Source organism: Monodon monoceros, unplaced genomic scaffold (genome assembly GCF_005190385.1).
Source record: "Monodon monoceros isolate NGI ecotype Baffin Bay Population unplaced genomic scaffold, NGI_Narwhal_1 Super_Scaffold_18, whole genome shotgun sequence".
Lineage (NCBI taxonomy): Eukaryota > Metazoa > Chordata > Mammalia > Artiodactyla > Monodontidae > Monodon > Monodon monoceros.
In genome coordinates, this window is record NW_021703774.1 from 68,404,213 (window position 1) to 68,414,130 (window position 9,918).

At 47.1% G+C, this 9,918-nt stretch overlaps 1 protein-coding gene across 1 annotated transcript in view; it reads left to right on the plus strand.

Moving 5' to 3' along the window:
• The window catches only part of LOC114898168 (ETS translocation variant 3-like protein), a 12,727-nt gene extending 11,581 nt beyond the window's left edge, over nucleotides 1-1,146 (plus strand). Inside the window, exon 5 of the mRNA XM_029227274.1 lies at nucleotides 59-1,146. Coding sequence (XP_029083107.1) covers nucleotides 59-528 — 470 coding nt within the window. The 3' untranslated portion in view covers nucleotides 529-1,146. The remainder of the gene's footprint in view (nucleotides 1-58) is intronic.
• The last annotated feature ends 8,772 nt before the right edge of the window (nucleotides 1,147-9,918 follow it).

Below are 9,918 nucleotides of genomic sequence, written 5' to 3' on the forward strand. Positions count from 1 at the left end.
CTCTCTCTCTCTCTCTCTCTCTCTCTCTCTCTCTCTCTCTCTTTCGCTCCCTCTCTAGGACTTGGCTCTGCCCCAGCCCCCTGCCGGCTCAGCCCTTGCTGCCATTTGGGGAGCCCCCAAGACGAGCTTCCCAGTTTTGCCTCCTTCACCCCTCCCCTGCCACCCCCTGTCCCCTCTGACTGGCCCCACCTCTCAGGGCCTTTTTTGCCCCCTGTCCCCACAGGGCAGCACTTCCCAGGGTCCTCCATGCCGGACACCCTGCTCCCAGGACCCGCAGGTGCTGCAGGGACCCCAGGGGCCCGGCATTTTCCTGGCCTTCCTCTGCTGGCCGGGCTGGCGCAGGGGGCTAGGGAGAGGCTCTGGCTCCCAAGCCTGAGGCCCGAGGGGCTGGAGGTAAAGCCTGATCCCACGATGGATCCCAGAGAGGGCTTCTCCTCAGAGAGGCAGGAACCCTACATTGTAGAGGAAAGTCCTGTGTCCCCCAATCTGGAGAACTTCAAAGCAGTGTGGCCCTTGGATCCTCCTTAATGGGAGAGGAAGATGTGAAGTGGGGGGGTGTCCCCCAAACTCTATCTCACCTCTTATCTACCTCCCTTCTGGCTTTGCTCCTTCCCCTGGCTGGAAACAGCTTTAAATTGTAGAACGATCTGAAGGAACGGAGTTGCACCCAAGGAGGTGGGGGGCCTCGCAGGGAAAAAGTGAATGTGGGGAAGGGGAAAATTGAGGCAGAGTGCCCCCTCCCACCAAATTGCTAATCAGATTAAGGAGACATTCTTAATCTCAACTTTTTTTGGGGGAGAAAGGGAATGAGGTTTCCATAGGTTTCCATCATTTGAAAGACCCTATACCTGCCCACATGAGACGGGAAATTAAGAGTCTAAGTTGGGGAAGGGTCAGGAGTTGTTTTGTTCTCCGAGTCTCAGGGCAACTCCTTTCTTCGCTGGGGCCCTTGTCCCTCATCAGGCTAAGGTCTCCCCTCTCTCTCCTGCCCCTCCATGCAGCTGTCTCCGATCCCTCTGATTTCTGCGACATTGGGAGCTCCTGTCCCCTCTTTTCCCCAAGACCCAAGCAAGTGGGGTCAGGAGGGATGGGCCTCCTCAGCTCTGTAATACTTCACTGCAGACCATGAATAAAATGCCCTTGGCAAACCTCCCTCTTGGCTGACCACCCCCTGCTGCGTTCCTGCTGCCCTCTGATCTGGTATGGAGTTAAACACCACCCAAGATTCCTGATGGGAAGGGGGTAGAGGGGGTTGGGAGGAAGAGTAGGAATCAAGCCAGCCACTCTCCTCCCTTCTGCTGCCATCATGTCCCAGAGAGAAAGGCTGAAGCTGTAGCCCGAGGAGCTGCCCTGGCCAGTGAGAAACCAACCTCAAGGAAGGAACCTAAGAGCAGAGCACGGGCCTTCACAGAATGACCCCCAGATCCCTGCCATGGACCTCTGAGCAGAGTTTTAAGGGCTGGAGATGAAGGAGGGAGTTGGAAGGGGTCCCTCTCCCTCTGCACCCCAGGTCCTAAGAATGACAAGGGGAGCCAACTGAAGCATCAGGTGGCTGGGGGAGGAGGGGACACATAGAGAGGGCTCTTTTGCTCAACCAAGGAAAGGCCAAAAGAAAAGGATGTTCCAGGAGCCAAGGCAATGGAACCATATTGCTCTCTTATCTCTAGGCTGCCAATTACAGGTTTAGGATTTGTCTCCACTTTCTTCCCATGATGGAGAGCAGAAACTAAGGAGGCACAGAGGGTCCCTTTGTCCATCATTTGTCCCTGGCCCTCATCCAAAGAGTAGGGGTGCATCCCTCTCTCAGAGCTCCCTATTCATTCTGCTACCCACTGCCTCTCAGTCCTTTGGGGCAGGCGCATGTTCTCATGGATGGACTGGGGAAGGAGAGACCCAGAGTAAGGCAGGGCTAAGCCCTCACCGCACAGAAAGGTTAAGATGAGCAAGGAACCCAGCTCCCAGGCTTCCAAGCGGGGTATAGGCCAGGAGAAAGGATCTGTGAGTGGGCTTCATCACAGTCTCCCTCCCTTACCCCAGATGCCAAAAAAGGGGACCTCAGAGTGTCGCTCCCAGGAGATCCTAGGAGCTATAGTGAAAACTGCTTCTCACTTGCTCCCAAAGTCACAGGCCCAGGCCCATCCCCAGCCCTACAAGAAGGACGAACACCCAGCCTGGGGCTTTCCCATCATCCTGTCCAGTTTGGGGAGACAAAGAGCTAGTGCTGTCTGCTGTGGCACAAAGAACTGGATCACACTGTCATAGGGTTTGGGTCCTGTTCAGAGAGGCCAGCCTCGGGAACAGGGTCCCATAACAAGGACCCCCATGTGTCCTCTGCCTGACCCCTCCTCCTCTTCAGAAGTTCGTGGTTGCTATGACCCCCACGTTTCAGGCAATGAAAAATGCTTTGTGGTCACTTTTCTAAAATTTCTTTTTAGAGTAGGTGAACCCAGGAGACTGAAAGCTCAGCTTCAGAGGACATAAATTTCCAGGTGGTGCGCTCTGTGTTTTAGACAACAGATTCAAGGAGAGCAGAGTTTCTCAACCTCGGCACTATTTCCATTTTGGGCTGCAAAATTCTTAGCTGTGAGGAGCTATCCTATGCATTGCAGGATGTTTAGTATATCCCTGGCCTCTAGATACGAGTAGCACCCTCCCCCAGCCTCCTCTTCTAGACCTGGTGAAATGTTCCCCCCAGGGGAAGAAACCGTGCCTGGTTGAGAATCACTTAAGAAAGGCTTCAGCAAGTCCAGATGTTCTGGCAAAGATGCGACCCAGGCGCCACCAACGCGAAGAGAACTGTTGGTTTACACGTTGCAAGAGTGCCCTCTGGTGGCCAGAGTCAACACCAGTGATCCGAAGAGTTCAGAGCTCGGGACCAGGCTGGGTGGGTAGAAACCATGGGGGGCGCTGTTTGAGGTGAAGGGGTGATGGGCACCTTCGAGTCTTCCGAGGGGAGGAAGGGAGTTGCAGGATAAAAATATTTTATAAGAACTCTCCTATTTCAAACCCCATTTGCAAATCATGGACTATTCACCAAAGGATCCACAGGTCTAATGGGAAAACAGAGGGCAGATTGTCAGTTCCTCTGGTACAGTCGGGTGCAGCCATCAACCCTGGACATCACACCCTCTAGCCCGCTGGGGCCATCAGCGTCCTCTGAGAAGAGTATGGAGCAGATGCTCAGCCTTCTTCTAGGAGGGGTGGGAACCAGGGCAAGACACAGCAAATCCAGCTCACCAACCCCTGCTCCCAGGCCCTGGGCTCTGTTGCACCAAAGGCAGGGACAGAAGCACACTTGGGTTCCAGCAGAGTTTTAGGGCGTCAGAACCCCCAGGCTTCATGAACCAGACATTAGTAGCCATAAGGGACCTTTGAGATCATCAAGTTCAACCTCCTAATTTTACAGGCCCAGAGAGAAGAAGGGACTTGTTCAAAATCATACATGTAGAAGAGCCAAATTCAGAACATAAATTTCCTAATTATCAGTTAATGTTCTTTCCATCTCACCATAATCACATGGATTGAGACTTCAAGAGGCCCTTAAAATTCCTTAGAAATAAGAGCAAATTATCTACTGAGAGGGAAATGTTAAAAGTTATTCCTGTGTGATTTTTTTCTTCTTTTTCAATAAATTTATTTATTTTATTTATTTATGTTTGGCTGCGTTGGGTCTTCGTTGCTACACGCGGGCTTCCTCTAGTTGCTGTGAGCGGGGGCTACTCTTCGTTGTGGTGCGCGGGCTTCTCACTGCGGTGGCTTCTCTTGTTGAGGAGCACGGGCTCTAGGCGCGCGGGCTTCGATAGTTGTGGCTCGCGGGCTCTAGAGTGCAGGCTCAGTAGTTGTGGCTCGCGGGCTTAGTTGCTCTGCGGCATGTGGGATCTTCCCAGACCAGGGCTCGAACCTGTGTCCCCTGCATTGGCAGGTGGATTCTGAACCACTGCACCACCAAGGAAGCCCCTCTTTTTATTTTTAATTGAAGTATAGTTGATTTACAATGTTGTGTCACTTTCAGGTGATTCAGTTTTTTATATATATATATATATATTCTTTATTTATTTATATTTATTATATATTATCTGTATATTTATCTATATATATTATTTTTTATATTCTTTTCCATTACGGTTTATCACAGGATATTGAATATAGTTCCCTGTGCTATACAGTAGGACCTTGTTGTTTATCTATTTTATATATAGTAGTATATATCTGTTAATCCCAAACTCCTAATTTATCCCTCCCTGCCCCCTTTCCCCTTTGGTAACCATAAGTTTATTCTCTATGTCTGTGAGTCTATTTCTGTTTTATAAATTAGTCTTGTTTAATTTTTAATATGACCATAGTAGCAAACATTTTCCTTTTTGTGTACATTTTGTCGCTTGATTACATATTGTCTAGTGCTGTCTTCTAATTGTCTGATTTGCATTAATATGGTGTCCCCATAAAGGCTGGTTTTCTTAGGGTGGTGCAACACACAATAGTTAAATGGAAGGTGTTTTGTCATTGGAACACTTGATTAGCATATGGAAGAGGCCTCGGACATTTCAAAACAAAAACAGAAGCAAAGTATTTGCTGCCCTGAATCATTGCTGGCAATGAGGAGAATCCCTATCCTCTCCCTTTTTCCCCCTAATGAAGACTCTGACCAAGAGGGGAGAAAAAATTCAAGTACCGTATATGCTTTATACACACATACACACACATATGAACACACACACACGTATATATAATTCAACAAGCATTTCTTAAGTGAGAGCTATGTGCCAAACACTGTGTTGCCAGGTTCTGAGGTGCCCTTGAGACACTCTCATCTGTGAAGGGTCACAGACAGTGTGGCAGGAGCCAGTGCCTTGCATGGAACATAGGTGACTTGGCCGGGGAGAGGAGGGTGGGGTGTGCCCGGGTCAGGGCTCCGGCAGTCACAGCAGACGACTGAGTACCGAGCACTGGAGAGGCAAGGTTTCTGCATACATGTGCAACACATAATTTAAACGTGAATTTTGTTTAGTAATCAACCTACTTTTTTTTTTTTTTTTGCGATACGCGGGCCTCTCACTGTTGTGGCCTCTCCCGTTGCGGAGCACAGGCTCCGGACGCACAGGCTCAGCGGCCATGGCTCACGGGCCCAGCTGCTCAGAGGCATGTGGGATCTTCCCGGACCGGGGCACGAACCCGCGTCCCCTGCATCGGCAGGTGGACTCTCAACCACTGCGCCACCAGGGAAAATACCTAAAAGTAGGCCGCTCTTACCTTCTGAGATGAACTGTGTTATCCATATGGAATGTGTCTCTTTAAATAAACTTGCTTCCAATAAAATAAGATAAATAAAATAAAATACCTAAAAGTAAATCTCAAGAAGTCCTTTCTAATTACCAAACACAGAAAGCCAAGCAACATGTGCCAATTGTTTATAAAGTTATCAAAACAGATACACAATTCTGTGATCTCTTGTTTCATCAAACATTACTTCATAAACACTTCGTTATGTATTTGTAATTAATTTTTGTTTGTTTGTTTGTTTTTGTATTTTTTAGCTGCGTCGGGTCTTAGTTGCAGTACTCAGGCTCTTTGTTGAGTCACGAAGGCTTCTCTCTAGCTAAGGCACGCCAGCTTAGTTGCCCCATGGCATGTGGGATCTTAGTTCCCGACCAGGGATAGAACCTGCATCCCCTGCATTAGGAGGAAGATTCTTAACCACTGGACAATCAGAGAAGTCCCTGTAATTAATGTTGATCATCTTAACCAGACTATTAGTAGTCTGGTAGTAGTAGTAGACTACTACAATTAGTAGTCTGCCTTACTAACTAGGGCAGACTATTCCATCATGTTTATACAACATATATTTTACCATTACCCTTTCGGTGGGTTTTTTTCGGTTGTTTCTTGTTATTTGTTTTGTAAATAAAATGTTTTCAAAACTTTTGTCCATAGTTACAATCTTTTTCTTTCCTTAAATTAATTCTTTGAGGTTCGTTCCCAGGAGTGAGATAACTGGGTCAAAAATTATGACATTTCAATGGCTTTAGATACATATTGCTCAACTGTCCTCCAAAAAGATGATAATATTTCAAGCAGCCACATTTACACACCGCTTACCATGAGCCAGCTGTGTCATAAGTGCTTCAGATACGTCAGCTCATCTAAAACCCACAACAGCTTTAGGAGGTAGACTCTATTATCATCCCATTTTACAGATAAGGACACCGAGTAGAGAGGTAAAACAACCTGTTCAAGGTCACTTTCCTGGCAAGTGGCAGAGCCAGACTCAAATCCAAGCCACCTGGCTCCATAGTCCTGCTTCAGGTGCTGGCCTATGATGCCAACTGAAAAGGATGAGCTCCCCTGGACCCTCAGCAGCTATGACCTCTCCCCACCTTCCCCCACCTTTATTAATAAGAGTAAACTGTTACGTCATTACTGTCGTCTTCGGTTTGTCTCAAATAAATGGTGAGGGCAACTGAACATTTTTATGCTTGTATGCCATTTATAACTTGGACTCTCCTGCTTTAAAATTGGGAACAGGGCTTCCCTAGTGGCGCAGTGGTTGAGAGTCCGCCTGCCGATGCAGGGGACACAGGTTCATGCCACGGTCCGGGAAGATCCCACGTGCCGCGGAGCGGCTGGGCCCGTGAGCCATGGCCGCTGAGCCTGCGCGTCCGGAGCCTGTGCTCTGCAGTGGGAGGGGCCACAGCAGTGAGAGGCCCGCGTACAAAAAAAAAAAATTGGGAACAAAGGCTACCTCACTAATACAATATTTGAAAGATAGTTTAAATTCATATTATGGCCTGTTAAGGATAAAGGTAGGAAATAGGGTTAGTCAAAAGGAGAACTTTTCAGGAGGTTTTGAGGAAAGGGAAGAAGAAAATGTTCCAGGCACCAGGTTAGGAATCACTTATTTAGTGTTAATTACTTATCATAATTACCTATAAAAGTAATGTATCTGGTCACGTGACTGGGAGCTATTCATTCCATTTGAAATGTTAATACTATCACAATTAATACTGTTTATAATTCTTTCATTGCTTTGTCCTTAACCATTCAGAGACTCAGACCAGTCAGAGCAACCCACCAGGGGAAAATTGAGTGAACACAGCAGTAATTACCTGGAAAGTTCAGCCTGAGGAAAGCAAGCAATGGGTAAGGTTTGGTTTCTGGGCCAGAGGTTTTTCATCCAAATGGAATGAGACCCAAACAGCACGATTACCGTGGACCATTGCCAGGAACTTAGAAATGAAGCCAGAGAGATCATGCGTCCAACCCATCTGTTTTTCAGTTGAAGGTTCCAAGGTCCCCAAGAATAAGTTGTCCTGGGTCACTTGGAACAGCAAATCCTGGGTATCAATCCCTATATAATCAATCCCATTCACTTTTCCTACCCCAGCTTGCCATGGCTTGATGGAGGAAATCCCACAACTGCAGGACAAGGTGCTACCATGTAGCTGCCCTCATCTGGGTCCTCACAAGTCTTTTGCTGGTCCCAGGTCAGCTCTTAGCATCTGTTCTAAATCTTCTCTTACCTATATCCCACTCCCTTCCTCTCGGTCTACTCCACTTCCCGCTCGAGGCTTCCCTCCCCTGCCCCCGGTCCTTTTTTCCAGTCCTAGGAATGGATTGTCTCCCCAATGATGTAACCCCTCCCACCGGTACCAAACAATGAAGGTCAGGCAGGTGTCAACTCTTGTGCCAACTCCAGTTAACTGTCTGGGGCCACAATTAGGCAGCACATAGTTGAGAAGGATTCCAAGGTTGTGTTGGGGCTTAGGAAGGGACCTGGTGCCATGTTTTTCTGTGACTTCCATATTACTAAGTCCAGTGACCGCATTTTGGTCCTTATCTTATTCAACCTCTCCTCTGCATGCAACACTGTTGAAAACCCTTTGTTCCATTAGTTGCTAAGATCCATCCCCTCTCAACTCTCCCATTCCTAAGACTGTTCCTTTTCAAACTCCTTTCTGGGCTCCCCTTTGCTCCCCCATCTCCAGTGTTCTGCAAAACACTGGCCACTGCTCTGCTTATCCTACACATGCTTCCTAGACGGTTTTAGTTTCGTCTTGTCTCCTTGTCTTAACTACCACAACATCTACACAGCGGGCACTGACCTCTGACTCAAGCTTCAGACTTATTGGTCCAGCTGCCCACCGAGCATCTCTGCCTCATTGTCCCATAGGCAGCTCAACTGTATCACGTCCCAAATGGAATTCTTTGTCTTATCATCCAGCGCTGCTCCTCACTCCCCTTTTCTCTCAGTTTCTAACTTTAGTTAATGACACCACAATTTAGCCTATTACAACCAAGTAGAAACTAGAGTGTCAGGCCAAGCTTTTTTCTCCCTCACTTCCTACACCTGGTCAGTCACCAAATCCTACCAGTTTCACCCCCTACACATTTCTCGAATCTATTCTTTTCTGGACAATGCTACACTGACCTAGTTTAGGCCCCCACCAGCCTCTTAGAGAGCCTAAGCTTGTCCCTTTCCAATCCATAATCCATACTGCCAGGACGTTCTGTTTAAAAAGCCAGTCTGATCATGAGACTCAAAACCCTTCGGTAGCTCCCCTCAAAGGAAAAAGAGGTCTTTGTACCCCCAGCATTGGTAATTTATCTGTATTATAATGCCATTTAAATAGATATAGGCATAAAACTAGATATAAATTTATACTTACAGTACATAAAACTATAAAAGCAATAGCAATTTACCAATTAAATAGAAACAAAGCTATAAAAACCAATACATTTAAAAATAATAACATTAATTTATTGTGACAGATGATGTTTGCTGAAACTAATTGCTGCCCAAAATGTGATTGTGGAACTGATCCCTCCAGCGCAGGGTCTCTGGAGTTTGGCAGGCGTGCAATGACTCACTTCTCCTACCACTTTTCTCTGTTGGAACTTCTGCTAACTCTTTGTTCACTCAGCCTGCTGGGAGACATTTGGCCTCCCGGAGGCACAAATGTTTCATTTACATATTGAGTCCTCTTCTGTTCTCTTCTCATTAGCTGAGACAATTAAAGCAGCGCTACCTGGTGCCAACTCACCACAAAGACAAAGGCAAATGCAGACACTGAAGTCATTTGGCAAATTTAGGTTATAAAACACCACCCAGTTGATCCTAAACGATCGTCGCATTTGTTTTTCATATTATTAAAAGTAAAACACAAAAGTTAACCTTTCTGCAGAAATTCCAGTGACTTCGAGCTGAGACCTAAAGAACCAAGTCCAAGTTCAATATAGCATGGGATCCAGGAGCTCACTGCTGCACCTGCACAAACACTCAAGAAATACTTCTGCAGCCACTTCCCACCACCCACTTGACATCCTGGTGGTAATGAATTGCTTGTACCTCTGGGCTTTGGGTGCCTGCTTGTCCCGTGGACCGAAAGGCCCTGTCTTGTCCACTGCTTAAGCTAACTCCTGCTCATCCTTTAGGATTTTGCTCAGAGGCTCTTTTCTATCCCGTAGGCAGGGTCAAATAGGTCCCTCCCCATCTCTACAGGGCTAGCACCTAGGCAGGACCTGGCCATGGCAGCATGAAACAACGGCTGCTGAACTAAAACCCAGGTTCCATGTTGTAGTAGTGGGAAACTCTCACAGTGGCTGGGCCGTAGAATTTGCTTCAGTGATCATTTGTGACCTTGGACTTGTCATTGCATCACCTTGAGTCTCAGCTGGCCCATCTATGAAACAGGGACCGTACAGGTAAACTCGCACAGGCGCAAAATTACAAGGCACTTCGATGCAGCATGGTTTCAAAAGCAAAATAGTGGGAGCAACCAAAATGTCCACCCGCAGTGTTAAACAAATTATAGTACATCCATAAAATGGAACACAGTGCACAGACAAAAAGAAAAAAGAAGCCCCTTGTGTACTGATGTCGAAATGCCTCTAAGGTTTGTTTTAAGAGGAAAAGTAGGTACA